The sequence below is a fragment of the Callospermophilus lateralis genome, chromosome 13 (assembly GCF_048772815.1).
Source record: "Callospermophilus lateralis isolate mCalLat2 chromosome 13, mCalLat2.hap1, whole genome shotgun sequence".
In the NCBI taxonomy this organism is placed as follows: domain Eukaryota; kingdom Metazoa; phylum Chordata; class Mammalia; order Rodentia; family Sciuridae; genus Callospermophilus; species Callospermophilus lateralis.
Window position 1 is genome coordinate 106,008,743 of NC_135317.1, and position 16,506 is coordinate 106,025,248.

A 16,506-nucleotide genomic window follows, 5' to 3' on the forward strand; every position below is an offset into this window, starting at 1 on the left:
CAGCAAAACTCAGCTCCTGAACACCTGGCAGGTGACAGGGCAGGTGAGGGAGTGCAAAGAAGGTCTGCAAGAGCACACAGAGCTGCTCCAGGTAAAGGCCAGTGCACTTCAGCCACTAGCACGCATGGCAAAGGAAGGAACATACTCTGCAATTTCAGTCGTGACCTGGAAAAAGAGCAAGTATCTACATTGACGAGATGACCCTGTGTGTCTTTTCTAAAGAAGAATGTCCTATGTTCTTGCTCCAGCAGCTGTCAGGCAGCCACCATGCTGAGTAACCTGTAAGAAAGGAAATGAAGGGAGAGGAAACTAGACACAGGTAGCCAGAGGAGAGTGGCAAGAGAGCACGAGAAAGGGGTCACACTGGGAGAAGGACACCCAGAAACCCATTCAGGAATTTGGCCTGTATATTCCCAACTGAATTACAAACAGTTTTAGAGAAAGGCAGAATTTAGGATTTTGTGGCAGCTAAAAAAATAAATAAATGAAGGGCAGGGGCCTGTAATTAGAAAACAACGAAGACTGATAAGCTCTGTTTTGAGAATTTGGAGAATGGAGGTATGGGGTGTGGCTCGAGATTTCTGATCTCTGAGGACCTGTGTGGGAAGTGGATCACTCAGGGTAACCAGCAAGTTGCTGTTGCTTAAGGAAACACACAAAATCCATTATATGCAACACCTCCAGCCATCCAGCAAGACTGGTGGGTCTCTCCTCCCTCTTCTACCATTCATGTGCTCAAGCTACCCTTCTTTTATCTTTTCTTGTTTTTAACCTTTCTTCTATTTCTAGAAGAAATTTAATGATATCGCCCATAAACATACTTTGAGGTACAGACAGACAAGTAGTAAGATTTACTATCTGCTCACCGGTTGGTTAAGGATGAACTCTACTGATCATAAAAAGGTTAAAAAGTTCAAATATTAAAAAGACCCTATTAATTAGAGTGGAGCGAGAGACAACCAACAAAACAGACTGAAAGCAGAGCTTTCTTTCCCTTCTCTTCCACCAGCTGTAGCCCCCCAGCCCATTGTGCTTGGTCTCAGGAACAGGAAGCACACTTTAGAAAACCATGGCCTCTAGAAAGGCACAGCCTGCAGAGTCAGACAGGGTGGTTCTTGGCTATGCCCTTGACTCACTAATTGCCCTGGAGAAACTGTTTCTTGATTTCATCTAAGAAAGTCTCAAAAGCATCTGGAATAGCTTTAGTCCCAAGCGTGTTGCAGCAGTCTGAGTCTCTGAAATGTGGTATCCCCATGCTGTGTCACCAAGGTATTTTATAGACAGACCGCTCGAGTCCCAAGCTCCTAGCTCAGGGCCTTCCTCTGAAGAATATGCTCAGTGAATATGTGAACTGGTGACTAAATGAGTGGATTCATTCAGCTCTATTTAGTATTTAATGAGTACCCATCGTGTCAGGTCTTCACTTCTGTTTCCTGATGGACAGGTTTGAAGTGCCCCTTAGTCATCCCTCAAGATGCCTTTCACTCTCGTGAGCTCTATTTCTTAAACAGGAGTTAAGATGAGGGGTAAGAGGTGGTGTTCTAAGGAAGTCCACAGCTGTCCCCTTACCTGATGTGATTTTAAGGGTGCCAAAAGGATCTCAACTGCTCCTACTCTAAAAATTCCCTTACTTGGCTCCAAGGAATTCCACAGCAATTCCTTTAATATAATAAGAGAAACTTTCCCTCTCTCTGTTCCACTTAAATGCTTGGTAGCACTAAGTTTTATCATTAAAATGTTGTATTGTATTTGTAAGATGATCAAGTTTAGCAGGTGATTTTAAAACAAACAAACAAACACATTTCACTAGAGGGAGAGTGAATATAGCTCGAGAACCCTAGACACCCAAGCTGAGAAGAGGGCAGAGGAGCCACCACATCAAACAGAAAATAAACACAAATGGCCATGGGTGGTGGGAACACTGAAGCTAAACTCCAACTTCCAGATTTATGCTGGAACTCTCTGACTTCAGGAGGCCTCAGGGTGACAAGCTGCATGTCCCCTTACTCTCACCTCAGATTTGCATTATCTGTCCAGATTGATCTCCATTTGTTTGTGGCAAAGGGACATTTACACTATTAATGTGAAGGATAGATGAGTAAAGCAGAGAGGGAGAGGCACACTGCAGGGAAGAGTGGGTAACCTTGGAATGGGAGCTCACTGCACTCCTGGAGGCTGGTGCATAGGACAGGAGAAGGACTTGGAGGTTCTGGCTCTGTTTCAGCCTCTCACTGGTCTTAGGACACACAGGAGGGCCCTCTCTATGCCTGTGTGGGGCTAGAAATGTGGAGAAATGAGGAGGATGAGCAGTAGTATGTTGCCTCACATTTCCTTATCAACCTCCTCCTGGAGCATACAAGTTTCAATTGATTGCAACTCTCTGTCGTTTCAGCCATCAATGGGATGATCTACAACTTGCCTGGTCTGAGAATGTACGAGCAAGAGTGGGTGAGGTTGCACCTGCTGAACATGGGCAGTTCCCAAGACATTCACGTGGTTCACTTTCATGGCCAGACCTTGCTAGAACATGGCACTCAGAAGCACCAGTTAGGGGTCTGGCCCCTTCTGCCTGGTAAAGATCTGGGCAGTGGAAGAGGTCCCTGCTAAGAAGTAGCTGGACAGGACAACCTTAGCATCCATAACTCCCCCTCCTTCTCTCCCTGTGCATCTACTACCTAAGGGGTCAGAACACAGGGTTCTGCCATAGATCCAAGGCAAAGCCACATACCAAACTGTTTACAGTGTATAAAAAAGCTAGTGTATGACGTGTGCAGTCCACACCGGCTAAATGTGTGACCCAATGTGGTTCAGCAGAGACGTTGTGTTTCTCCTGAGCTGCTGTCTGTTGAGCAGATCAGGTCTCCAGCCGATGACAATATGAACCCTAGAGGGCTGGGGCAGATGAAGCTTATTCTGTTGGGAGGGAGACTAGAAACTTATTAGGGCTCTGGATTCTTGAATTCTACTCCTGGCTCTATCCCCTAATAGTTTGGGGTCCAGGAATCATAATCTTGTATGTAGATTTTTGTAGATAAAAGTTTTGTTTGTTTGTTAGTTAATGATTATAAAAGCTAAACCAAAACAAAGGCATTTATAGGTTTTCATATGTTGAATAATGAGAAAATGTAGGTTTAAGCAAACCACAGTTTATCAGAGAAGACTTACCAATGAGTTGTTTGTAGGTATACCTGTTCAGATAGCAGATGTGTGAGCAGAACCAGTGCTGGGTGCCACTGATTCTCAAATGTCAGCAGGCATAGTAAAGACCTAGGAAGCTGGTTAAAATGCAGACAATGAAAAACAGAGGTTCTGTTCTCAGCGGCTTTGATCTTGGGTGGAATTCCCAAGCAGCCTCCCCTCCACAGAGCTGTCTGAGGAGCTAGTGAAAAGCTGTCCCTTGGCTAGCCCTTGGGTGAGGATACCATTATGTGACTCTGCTTCAGATGCAGGTCCACAAATCCACACGGGCCTGGATTGGTGGGTGGAGGGGAGGAGGGGATTCTTGTTTGTTATGCTCCATGACTGGCCAATGAATCTAGAAGGACCCACTCTATCAGGATCAGAAACAAAAGGGACTGGGTCAAACTTACTGTTTCTTCTGTTTTGTTTTGGCTACCAGGGATTGAACTCAGGGGCACTTGACCACTGAGCCACATCCCCAGCCCTATTTTGTATTTCATTTAGAGACAGGGTCTCACTGAGTTGCTTAGAGCCTCACTTTTGCTGAGGCTAGCTTTGAACTCACCATCCTCCTGCCTCAGTGTCTGAGTTGCTAGGGTTATAGGCGGGCGCCACTGCGCCCAGCTTACTGCTTCTGTTTTCACCAAGTATTAGCACATCAGCTGTACTTCCCAAGATTCTGAACAAGGATTGAGCAGCCAGCGTGGGCTGGGTTATCTAAACCTCCAAACTTGAATATCTGATTGGAGGCAGGAGAACTGGAGATCCCAGTTCAGTGTGTTTGATGGGGATGACCACTGGCTACTAATTTTCACTTATAATCTGGGCACTGGCCACAAATCATATTCAACAGAATTTATGTACAATGTTAACTGGCAAAGGGTGATATTAAGTATCAGAATGAATAATCAGAGGTTGTATAAACCTCATTCTTTCAGTGCTTTTCTGAAATAATTTATGTAAATATCTATATAAGCTTCTAAGAAAATTTGAAAATTATAAGGAAAGGGTTTTGTTTTTATTTTCTTATTTTAAAAACAAAAAAGAGATGAAAAAGGAAGGAAAGGAACAATATTTTTGAGGCCTGATGATGAGTCACTCATGGTCACCTTGATACTTGGGACTATGAAACTTGGTTGTCCATGGATGACCTGTAACATCACATTAGATAAGTGAAAGTTGCTTTCTAGTGTGGTGTAATTCATTTTTAGTAATTTGCATGTGTGTTGTTGTTTTGTAGTTGTTTTGATTCTGTCAGTTGCAACTTGCTTGCCTAGAGAAATGGATAACTCTCAAATTCTGTGCTTCAGCCTCTTGATGTGGGGGTTTTAGGACCCCTGGAAAGCTGTCAATCACAATATTAACTTGTTCATCTTTGGGTGTATAATTTTGCCCTTGCTTCTCTATCTGAGGTACGTTTAAAACTCTTGAAATGAAAGCATCAAAACCTGGCTGGTGGCTTTTGGACACAGAAGTCGGAGAAAACCAGCGAGCCGGCATGCAAACGCCTTTTCTCATCATAGACAAAGGTACAACCCCAGAGCCACATCTTGTTCATTAGCAGGAGAGCGCCTGCTACTAGAATACTGCTAACTTTCAGATTGCAAATGTTTGATCCTGATAACCCTCCTGTGCCAAAGGCATATTTTGTAGCCGGAGGTGCTTTTGTTCTAGGCCAAGGTCTGATGGCACTGAAAACATGCCAAATGGTTCAGAACAAAGGCAGTCCTGTTAATTAGGGAATCATCCCTCCTCCTAATCTTTCCACCAGAAAAAAATATATGAGAGGTTCTCCAGGTTCCTAAAACAGAGTGGGGAAAAGGTAACAGGAATTACAAAATGATAGAGATAGTCACTGAACTTGGCATGTCAGAATTCAAGAGACTCAGTTTCCATCTGCCACCCTTCAAACCTTCACTGACAGCACCTGCTGAGCACCACTGTAAGGCCACACCCCGGCTGGCAATCTCCTCCTGATGGTGTGTGGATAACCTGTAACTTCCAGGTCAACTTTTAAGAACACAGTCTCACGAAGGATCGTTCTTAAGAGTTGTAAATAGCTTACTTTAAGAGCCAAGCAGGTAGAAATGGTTTTAAAAGCCAGCTGCATTTCAGGATTTCAGTTCTTTTCCTCTGGGGTGGCACTATTAAAATTAAAGCACCAGTCTTGCTAGTGCACTTTCTATTTTAAAATGAAACATATTTAAGTCCATGCCACACAAAGTAGGCAGAAATAGTTACCGACCCATCATAATGTCTAGCCAAGGATCTTTTACTTTGTTGTATTTTCTAAGCAAAAACGAATCATCGTTTGGTTTTTCATAGAATGTAAGATGCCAATGGGACTAAGCACTGGTGTCATATCTGATTCACAGATCAAGGCTTCTGAGTATCTGAGTGAGTATTAACGTCATAGCCTGTGAATGGCAACCCTATAATTGTGCAGTGTACACCCTGTGGAATCATACATGACCACACTGTCCACGTGTCAGTTCTCCTTTCCAGGCTTTTTTCTACCACAACATAATGAGACAGCTCCGTTTGGGGTGCTCATCTGGTAGTGGAAGGTACACGAGGACAGGTGCTAAAGGCCTGTTAGTTATAGTCTCCATTAATAAGGCCCCTTGTCTATGCCAAGCATTCATCAATTTAAGAAGCTTTACTGATCATCCACTCGGTCAGGGACATCTAAATTTCCTCAGGCGGCCTGAAATCCTTCCAAGACTGAGGCCTTGATCAAGAAGACGATGAGGCTCCCGTATGGGTCCCACCCTTATTTTCCTGGTGTAGGGGCAGTCTGCAGCAGCTATGCCAACAGAACAGAGAAAATACAAGCCTCACCTGTGTGAAGGAAAGGGTGGATGGTGGTGGATGGCTGAGCAAACACAGGCTGAAACAAGATTTCATCACTGGGGTCTGGCTCGGTGCCAGGACCCTATCAACTGCTTGCTCTCCTAAAGGGAGCAGGTCCTGCAAGGCTCTGGTTTTCCACTGGATTTAACTCACTTAAGAAACTGCTAGTTATTGTTATTGGTTTTTTTCCCAAAAAATCCAGAATAAGCTTTTTTCCTTCTTTTGAATTTAGGTTATTGGGAGCCCAAATTAGCAAGATTAAACAATGTTGGATCATATAATGCTTGGAGTGTAGAAAAAATTGCAACAGAATTTGCCTCTAAGCCCTGGATCCAGGTATGTCTTATTAACCTGATAATGTTTACTGCTATCATAAAAAAATGACTGTGATTTAATAATTCTCTTTGTTATTCTTTCAATGTTATAGCAGAAATAGCAACTAACAGAAATTATTTTCAATACTTTACATCTTCAAAATCAACCACCTAAGAATGGTTCTAATAATATCCCATTTTACAGGTGGAAAAACTAAGACAGAGATTAAAAGCTAACTTTCCAAAGTGTCACACAAATAGGTAGTGGTGTAAACTGGGTTCAAGTCCAGGCACCATGTGCTCACATATGGATTGCATCTAGCCATTTTATGAATTTGCTGAGACCGTAAGAAGGTCAGCTCTGAAGAGAACTGACTGCACCATGTGCAGTTCAGGCCACGTGTGCCTCACTGACAAGGGCTTCTGCTCATGGGCATTCCTACACTCCAGGTGGACATGCAAAAGGAAGTCGTAGTCACAGGCATCCAGACCCAAGGAGCCAAACACTACCTCAAGTCCTGCTACACTACTGAGTTCCAGGTGGCTTACAGTTCCGACCACACCAACTGGCAGATCTTCAAAGGGAACAGCACCAAGAATGTGATGGTTTGTATACACGTTTCTGTCTGAATCTCAAGACCCACCCCATGGTTACTAGGACTGTGCCCTTTTTAAATAATCTTTGTGGATGCTAGAAATGTGAATGGCTTTCTAAAAGTTCTATGGAGGAATGCGGGGACATGATAGGTCTATAAGGATAAGCAGAGCTGCTGAAACTCCAAAACCCCACAAAATTTGAAAAAAAAAATCCCTTTATCATCAAATAAAGCACCTAGATGTATCAGATTAGCAGACAATGTACAGCAGTGTGGAATGTCTGGTCTCATTCCTCAAGACCCTCATGCTAGAAATTGGCCACCAAGAGTTCTGATTTTATTTTGTTCTTCATTTCAATGTGCCTGAAGCAAACAGCAGGGTTATGCCAAGGATGCTCTGAGGTAGCAGGACTTTCAAGGGCACTTGGGGCCATGCCTGAGGCATGACTATCCCCAGCTGGGCACAGAGCCCTGGCTCCTGCCTCCTGCCCTCAATGACTCCCCAGAGGAAGTGACCTGAGTGCAAGGACACCAGTAACCTGTCTGCCATTATGACACCTGTAACCTTGAATCTGCTTCATTTTATATCCTGTGTAAATCATCTACTATTTACTATTTTTCTACATTATCATTTAGCTATTTCTAATGACTAAATTAGTTGTCATATAACAGATTAAATCATGAAAATCTTAGCTTATGGTTCTTATTCACCCACACTGGGAGGAAAACACAGACTGCAGTTGAGTCTGTAACTTAAGGATTTCCGTACTTATACTCATGAGGGATATCACTGTAAAGTTGTTTTTTTTTTTTTCTGCCTATTTTTGCTATCACAGTAATACCAAACTCAGAAGAAACTGGTGAGCATGTGAAGAGATTTCTATAAATTTGTCTTAATTTTATAAACATTTGGTAAAAATTTCCAGCAAAACCATCTGGGTCTGGGGATTTCATTTGGAGTTTTAAAATCATAAATCCAATTTCATTAATGGTTATAGTGATATTCAAATGATCTAGCTCATATTAGGTGTGTTGGGATACTTTGTTTTTAATACATTGGCTCACTTCCTCCAGCTCCTAAGCCGCGTGTAGAGGTGTTTGTAGGATAGGTCCCTTTCTAAGTCAGAGGGACTGCACTGACAGAGCCTGTTTTCATCTCCTCAGTCTCACAACCCTAAGTCTATGGCTTCCCATTCAGCCTTGGCTGTTGTGGGTGGGGAAGGGGCCACTGTTTTTTTGTGGTGTTTGGCTTCTATAAAACAGTCATTGTCTAAAACTTTTGCCAGGCTGCCTCTTCCTGGTACTTTGACTACAGAAAGCAGGGGTTTGTTGGGTGATTTTTTGTCTGTGCTCAAGGGTGTCTCCACTTTACCAACTTCTTCACCTCCAGACTGGGATATATGAGGCAAAGAGGAAACTCAAGGAGCCCACTCCATGTTGTTCCTTGGGCCCTGAGAACCCTGGTCAGTCTGTTCTTTTTTCTCCACCTTTCAGAGTCTTCTTATGTTTCTTTTATGTACAATGTCCTGGGGTTTTAGTTGTATATAGCAGAGGAAACAAGGCAAAGTACATCTATTCCATCTTCCTGAAGTGGAAGTCAATTATTACTATTATCATCATCATCATCATCATCATCATCATCATCATCATCAGTTCTGAAGATTTAACCCAGATGTGCTTTAGCACTGAGCTACATCCCCAGCCTTTTTTGTTTTTTATTTTGAGACAGAGTCTCACTAAGTTGTTTAAGGCCTCACTAAGTTGCTAAAGCTGGCTTTGAACTTGTGATCCTCCTACCTCAGCCTCTGAAGTCACTGGGATTACAGGTGTGTGCCACCACACCCAGCAGAAGTCAATTATATTTTAAGATCAAATTGATTCAAATGACTCAGACCCATGAAACTTAATATTATAATACTAAGTTAGATCAAAATATTATTATAAAATTACTGAGAATTGTTACGTGACTGATCTTTCCTTTGTTCTTCTAGTATTTTGATGGCAATTCAGATGCCTCTACAATAAAAGAGAACAAGTTTGATCCACCTATTGTGGCTAGATATATAAGGATCTCTCCAACAAGATCCTATAACAGACCTACCCTTCGACTGGAGCTGCAAGGTTGTGAGGTCAACGGTAAGGCACAACCATGCATTATCTTCTCACTGAATCTCTAGGGCTCAAGATTGGGGGTTGTGCCTCCAATTCTAAGTAGAATTCTTAGATCTCTTCCATGAATTAGGCTTCCAGAAAAATCTCCATGATCAGAGACTCCTCTCAGGTAAACTCTTAGTGACCCACCATGGTAGGGTCCTAGGTTGAAATTAGCTCCATCAATCCATTATCATCAAGAAATACTTGAGATTCAAAGTTTGACTCTTCCAAAGTCTTCCTGGCTACACTGACTTTTATGTAATGAAAGTATCTGACCATGTTTCTAAGGTATCTTTCTGTTCAATGAATGTTTTGAAATCTGTTTTCCAACTTCATAATCACATTCTCTATTTTCTTTCGTACCTGTGTAGGTACTCAAGTCTTTTCTTTGTAAGCTGCTGTCTTTTAGGAGATGTAAAAAGACCAATGGTATTTAAAAAAAATTTAGATAATCACAAATAGTAATAATAAAATTCTACTTCAGCAAGGATGCTTAGAGTTTTATCAACTATTCTTCTCTGACTTAAAGCAGTACAGTCCAGCATTTTCCACTTCAAAGCACATAAAGAAAATAATATCATCTTCCTAACAATCTGAGCTAAACCAATAAAGCAACTGGCCCAGACTTGGCTAATCCTGACCCCACCCCAGCTGGCCCCCCAGGACTGGGGTGGAGGTGTCAGAACATAGGCACATGGGAAACTCACTGGGTCACTCCTGGTGGAAATTATAGCACACTCCCTAGTGACGGGTAAGGAGCGGGGACTCTTGGTGGAGAAAGCCGCTGAACCTTGGAATCACTTTCTTATCAAAGCAGATAATGGAGCAGTATACACTTGACAGTCATGAGGGATATGGATGTGGGCACTTTGCCAGTGTCCAAATAGCCCAGGATTCAACACCTCCATATAAAGTACAACTTTTGTGCAGACAGGATTACTCCTTAAAACAGTTCTGTAAATCACTAGGGCTTTTTCTTTCCATTTGGTAAATGGTATAAATTGTAGATTTGTTCAGATTATACAGTCAAATTACCCTTTGACGTTCAATTCTGTTAATTTATTTAAGACATCTCTTTTCTATGTAAGAAACATTACTTTGTTCTTACTTCACTTTCTTGTGTATAATTAGCATCGCAGTAGCTGTTCCTTTTACGATTTTTGTCACCCACCCCCAACTATCGATACATACCCCCCCAACACACATACACAGAAAGCAAGGTATCACTTTAAAATATGAGTGCATGTTGTACTAGCAAGAACAAAGCATCCCAGGGTGGGCAATCAGTGAGGTTCACTCACTAGCTATGCTCCTTACATAGCCTGGCACCTGGGAAGTTCAAGTTACACTTTGGCAAAATTCCAAAGGATGCATAAAATGAGTCACACTCAAAGAGTTGATAGGAAAATACTAAATGGTCACTACCAAGGATTTGTTGTACTCTCTTTGTAGCGTTTGTTAGGAGAACCAGAGTGTTTTCTACATATAGCCATGCATTGCTTAACAACAGGGATATGTTCTGAGAAATCTACCATGAGGCAGTTTTGTCTCTGTTAAAACCTCAAAAAGCATCCTTCCACAAACTAGATGGTACGAGCCAATCACTTGATGCCATTTTGATTGCATCACGAGAAGCAGAAAAAAGATGTGTGCAGCTGCTGCCAGCACAACATGACATATTCTTTACAGTAAGCTATTTTTATTACACAGAAGGAGTACATTCTAAATAATGGTAAAAAGTGAGTACACAAGCCAGTAAATGTCACTATTATCAAATATCATGTACTGTTCACAATTGTATACACTGTACTCTTACACAATCAGCAGAACAGTCATTTATTTTGCCAGCATAACCACAAATACATGAATTACATGCTGTGTCATGACACTGAGGGCTATGACCTCACCAAGCAACAGAAATTTTTCAGCTCCATTATAACCTAATGGGACCTTCTGCACACATAGTTGGCCATTAACTAAAAGGTCATTGTACAGCACATACAACACAGGGATAGTGCAGAGTACTGTCTGCCTCAAAGCAAAGACTGAAATTTCAGTCTCAATGAAGGAAGCAAGGGAATTTAAATATTTAGAACATGGTGTTTGGCGTCACAGTGAGTTTAAACTCAGTTTCTAATTCTTTTGGCTGTGTTATGTTAGGCAAGTTACTGTTCTTGCTGTATTTTTGTAAAATGGAGATATTATGAACATTAAATAATACACTTAAAGCCCAAGAGCAATGTTTAGCACAGATTCAATTTCAGTGTTGCAATTAATGTTTTTATTGTCACTTGGTTTAGATGCTATTTCTTCTGCAGCATAAAACGCCATGCAGGGGATATTGGTGCTATATAATTCATCATGTTCCTTTTCTCTTGACAGGATGCTCCACACCTCTGGGTATGGAAAGTGGAAAGATAGAAAACAAGCAAATCACTGCTTCCTCGTTTAAAAAGTCTTGGTGGGGAGATTACTGGGAGCCTTCCCTAGCCCGTCTTAATGCCCAGGGCCGTGTGAATGCCTGGCAAGCCAAGGTGATGCAGACCTTTAAAATGGAGTTGTGTTCTCCCCCATGCCCCAGAAGAAAACAATGGCCCCAGCACAGGGGGCAGCAGGAGTCTCCTCTCCTGTCTCTGCAGATTAAAATCCTAGGTCTGAGACTCTAGGACATCTGCTAATCACTAGCTGTAGCTCTGACTTTCGTCTCTGTGGTTTGTGCTCTAGCCTTGACTTAAACCAGGAGGGGACAACATTTTTCTGCAAAGAGCCAGATAGAAAATACTTTAGGCTTTCTGAGCCATTCATTCTATCTTATAATACTCAACTCTGCTATTATAGCTTGAAAGCAGCCACATACATCACAAAAATGCTCATGCATGATAGTGGTTTCCAGTTCCTGATTTAGACAACATTATAGTAATATAAAAAATAAAGACAGCTATCACCCAAAGCTTTCCCAGATGATCCTTTAAACCTGTACATTGTAAACCTTGTTACTCCACCCTTCACCCCTTCAAAAAATTTGCTCTCTAATATAGCTTGTTCTTAGTCTTTGTGCTGTCATGAAACCCAAAGATGAAATGCTAATTTTAAATTTTTAGTTCTGTCATTTTAAATCTGTAATTCTGGAACAGTTTCGTTTAACCTTCTACTAGAATGAAATGGGTATATGCGTATACAGATATGTGTGTTTATGCACGCGCACGCGCGCACACACACACACACACACACACAGACACATTTTGAGACGCAGTCTAGCTAAGTTGCCAAGACTGGCTTTGAACTCACCATCCTCCTGCCTCAGCCTCCTAAGCAGCTAGATTACAGGTGTGTGCCACCTGGGCCATCAGAGTATTTAAACAAACTCACTTAAGGAAATACTTTCAGATAATTTAACAATTTTCTGAAGGAAAATTAATTGCATTCATTCAGCAATTATTTACAGAGCACCAACTATATTCCTCACATTGTTGTGAATACCAGGAAATGAAACTAAATAAGTCCCTGCCCTCAACCAGTAAGGTTTAAAACAATTATTGTGTAAATAATTATTGCACACTGTATAAAATACATCAATAGAAATTTATATATGTTGTGAAAAAAACAAGAAGGAACAGGGAAGGCTTCTAAAAGACAATGAATCCTAAGGGTAAGACATAAAAGAAATACTCTGTGCATTTCTGAATATCTTGGTTTAAAAAAGCAAAGGCTGCAACATATTCCCTATCCATGTGTTTTTATCATTTCATAGGCTAACAACAACAAACAGTGGTTACAAATTGATCTGCTCAAAATCAAGAAGATAACTGCAATTGTAACACAGGGCTGCAAGTCTCTGTCCTCTGAAATGTATGTGAAAAGCTACACCATCTACTATAGTGACCAGGGTGTGGAATGGAAACCTTACAGGCAGAAATCCTCCATAATGGACAAGGTATCTTGGCAAGAGAAAGCATTCTGAAAACTAGGCCATGATTAGAAGGATAATAGGACCTCACATTTTACAAATATGCACCAACATGTCCGTCTTTATGTCTTCCAAATCCTAGTTCTACTGGTGCCTGGTGTCTGAACAGGGATTAAGCACATCACCTTTTTGCCTTGACTGAGCCACTTGTGAAATAGTGAAGACAAAATACCAGGGGATGGTACGAGGCTTACTTAGTTCTGATTGAGAAAGATGGCAAAGGCATCCAGAAAGCCTTCCACTGTGAAGTGACACCACATTAACATTGCCTTAGATATACTTGGTATTTATGACTGATTGAATGCCCAAGATTATAAAGCTTTGTATGCCATGTTATTATTGAACAAACAACTATTATCCTTTCTGATGTAGAGAATAGCTTTCCTACAAGATTAGCTGCTCTTTTACATTCTTACATCTTAATAGGTGGTTTAAAATTCTACCAGAGTCAGCACCACCGAGATGGGCCTAGTATTCCAGGAAGGGGAATTTGTCTAAAGCCAGGATGAGAAGCTACCCAGGGAGAGGGACTGAGAGCTACTGAATTCTCTTCAGGTGCTCAGCACTTATCTCTGTTAATGAATTTGTACTCATTTCTCACTTTTTAAACCCCTGGTTGTCTGTTTTATTTCTCACTATATGAGGTTGTCCTCATAACAGGGTTAGTAAGCATCACTGCCATAACCAAATAGTGACTTAGCTTCTGCAGTATGTGTCAATCTTGGAGAACTTGCCAAGGATCAAAACAAAATAAAACAAACAAACAAAAACCTTACATGACAGTTTAGTTGAGAATATAGAGAATATTCTAAAAAAGATGAACAAAAATGCATGGCCATATTTTAAATGTTAGTAATAGCTAATCATTTATTGGTGTTCACTACCTGACACTACTGGCACTTGTCATGTGTACATTTTTAAATCTTCCATGTGGTAGAATTTTATTATCCCCATTTTGCCAAGAGGAAATGGAAAATCAGAAAATATAACTAACTTCTTCAAAGTCACACAGCTACAAAGGGGCTACAAGCAGAGATGGTTTTGCAGCTACTCCCCAGCACCATGTCAGATTTATTTTTCTTCACTTGACTCAGATCATTGGTGAAATGAAAAATCCTTTTTTTTCTTTCAATTTTTAATTATTTTATTACTGCCTCTCTATTCCCCAGGTGTGAATCCTTAAAGGAGTCCGCCTGGCTTGGGATTTCATGACTGAGGATCATCTCTGTGAGGGCATTGTTTGATGCCCTCAGTTTCAATGAAAATAAGTTTTTTAAAATGTATATGTTTTTTATACTAATTATACCAATATTAAAGATTTTCTTCTTTTTCTTTCAGATTTTTGAAGGAAACAGTAATATCAAAGGACATGTTAAGAATTTTTTCAATCCACCAATCATTTCCAGGTTCATCCGCATCATTCCTAAGACATGGAACCAAAGCATCGCACTTCGCCTGGAGCTCTTTGGCTGTGACATTTACTAGAGCTGATTATTTGAAAACCCAGAAGAGACTCTTTCAAACCTCCAATCATTTAGAGTGGACAGTGTGTTTTATGGCTATTTTAAATATTAACATTTTCCCATTATTTCTCTTTTTTTCTATTCTATTAGAGAATAAAATTTTATATAAGAAATTTTTATAATGCAATTCATTGCTGTCATTCAATGAGATAGTGGCTATTATTTCTACATTCATTTGAATACAGATGGGGAAATATCATGAACCAACAAAAAAATGACATCTTTCACAATGATTAAAAATTCTATATAAAGAAATATTCATGTGGTTAATATGCTTCATTATAGCTTTTTCAAATCCCATATGCATTAATAAAAGAAAGATTACTTTATAGACCTGGAAAACTTTTATTCTTTTGTTTTGCTTAAAAAAAAACCTATGATTTACTCGCAAAGGAAAAAGGATTTTTAAAAATGGTTTGTTGCTCCTGATAGCAGAGTGAAAGACAATGTTGCCATGTGAAATGATAGGTGTCTAAAGTGCCCAGTCTTTCCTGTATGATGATGATCTGCTCCTTCTACATGAGCAAAGAAAGAAACATGATTTTAGTGTCCAACTGAACTTGTGAATCTGTCCTGGTCTCCCTTGGGACTGGCTGCAAGAATTAATGTTCAAACAGTTGTTGGACATTGTTATGGTTTGCATGTGAGATGTCCCCAAAGTTCATGTGTGAGACAATGCAAGAAGGTTCAGAGGAGAAATTATTGGGTTATGAGAGTTTTAATATGATTAGTGAATTAATCCCCTAATGGGATTAACTGAGTGATAACTGAAGGTGTGTAGGATGTGGCTGGAGGAGGGGGCATTGGGGGCCTGACTTTGGGGTATATATTTGGTATCTGATGAGTGGAGTCTCTCTCTGCTTCCTGATGATCATGTGAGCCGCTTCCTTCTACCACACTCTTCCGCCTCACCTCAAGCCCTAAAGAATGGAGCCAGCTGTCTTTGGACTGAGACCTCTGAAACCATGCACCCTCAAATAAACTTTTCCCCCTCTACAATTGTTCTAGTCAATCTTTTAGTCACACCAGCAAAAAAGCTGCCTAAAACAGACATGAAGCAAAACTAAAATAACTATGGGAGAAATAAACACGTGACTTTGGCTTCATTCTGGCTGGCGTTGTCTCCTCACAGGTTCACCTAAGGGAAGGCTTATACCTGTAACACATTATTTAAACTGCTGGCTCAAAAGCAGCTGTTCCTGCTGTAACTGGCCCTTGGCCAGAAAGGCAAGACAAAGGCTGCAGCTGGAGTTATCAGGAAGCTCAGCTGAGTCTTCTCATCCTCTCCAAGTAGTTTCAGGTCTTCTCCTCACAACATGGCTTCCACACGTGTCTTCTGATGTCTCCAACAGGGTAGGTGGACTTTTTATAGGTGGTTCAGGCCCAATAAGCAGGTGTTTGAGGATTAGGAAACAGAGGCTTCCAGTATCTTGGAAGGCTGGACCCAGAACAGGTGCTGCCTCACTTCTGTTGCATTCTTTTGGTTAATGCAAGTTAACAAGAACAGGTCAGGCAAGATTCAGTGTAGGAGGAACTACTTAGGATGTGCATACCAGAAGCCATAATTCATTAGATCTTCATAAACTAACAGAGTTACCTTCAGGTGGGGTGAGCCCTGCAATGAACATGAGAACTTCAAAGTCTCCCAAACACTGGCTTTCTAGTTTGCATTTCTGTTGTTTCTTTTATTTCATGATTCATGTCACTGATCCACCACAAGTGCTCTAAGTTTTTCATTTTGTTAAGAGCAAAACACAGTGTCTGAGAAGGGAGGGGTCAAGGAAGTAGGAAAGACGGTGAAATGAGATGGACATCATTATCCTAAGTTCATGTATGAAGACACGAATGGTGTTACTCTGTGTACAACCAGAGATATGAAAAATTGTGCTCTATATGTTCAATATGAATTCTAATGCATT

General features: G+C 40.9%; 1 protein-coding gene across 1 annotated transcript in view; it reads left to right on the plus strand.

The window, feature by feature from the left end:
• Positions 1–14,615, plus strand: part of F5 (coagulation factor V) — a 64,087-nt gene extending 49,472 nt beyond the window's left edge. The window contains exons 17-25 of the mRNA XM_076831581.2: positions 2,393–2,572; positions 4,593–4,709; positions 5,506–5,577; positions 6,266–6,369; positions 6,798–6,953; positions 8,935–9,079; positions 11,480–11,631; positions 12,849–13,031; positions 14,403–14,615. Coding sequence (XP_076687696.1) covers positions 2,393–2,572; positions 4,593–4,709; positions 5,506–5,577; positions 6,266–6,369; positions 6,798–6,953; positions 8,935–9,079; positions 11,480–11,631; positions 12,849–13,031; positions 14,403–14,549 — 1,256 coding nt within the window. The 3' untranslated portion in view covers positions 14,550–14,615. The remainder of the gene's footprint in view (positions 1–2,392; positions 2,573–4,592; positions 4,710–5,505; positions 5,578–6,265; positions 6,370–6,797; positions 6,954–8,934; positions 9,080–11,479; positions 11,632–12,848; positions 13,032–14,402) is intronic.
• Positions 14,616–16,506: the final 1,891 nt, after the last annotated feature.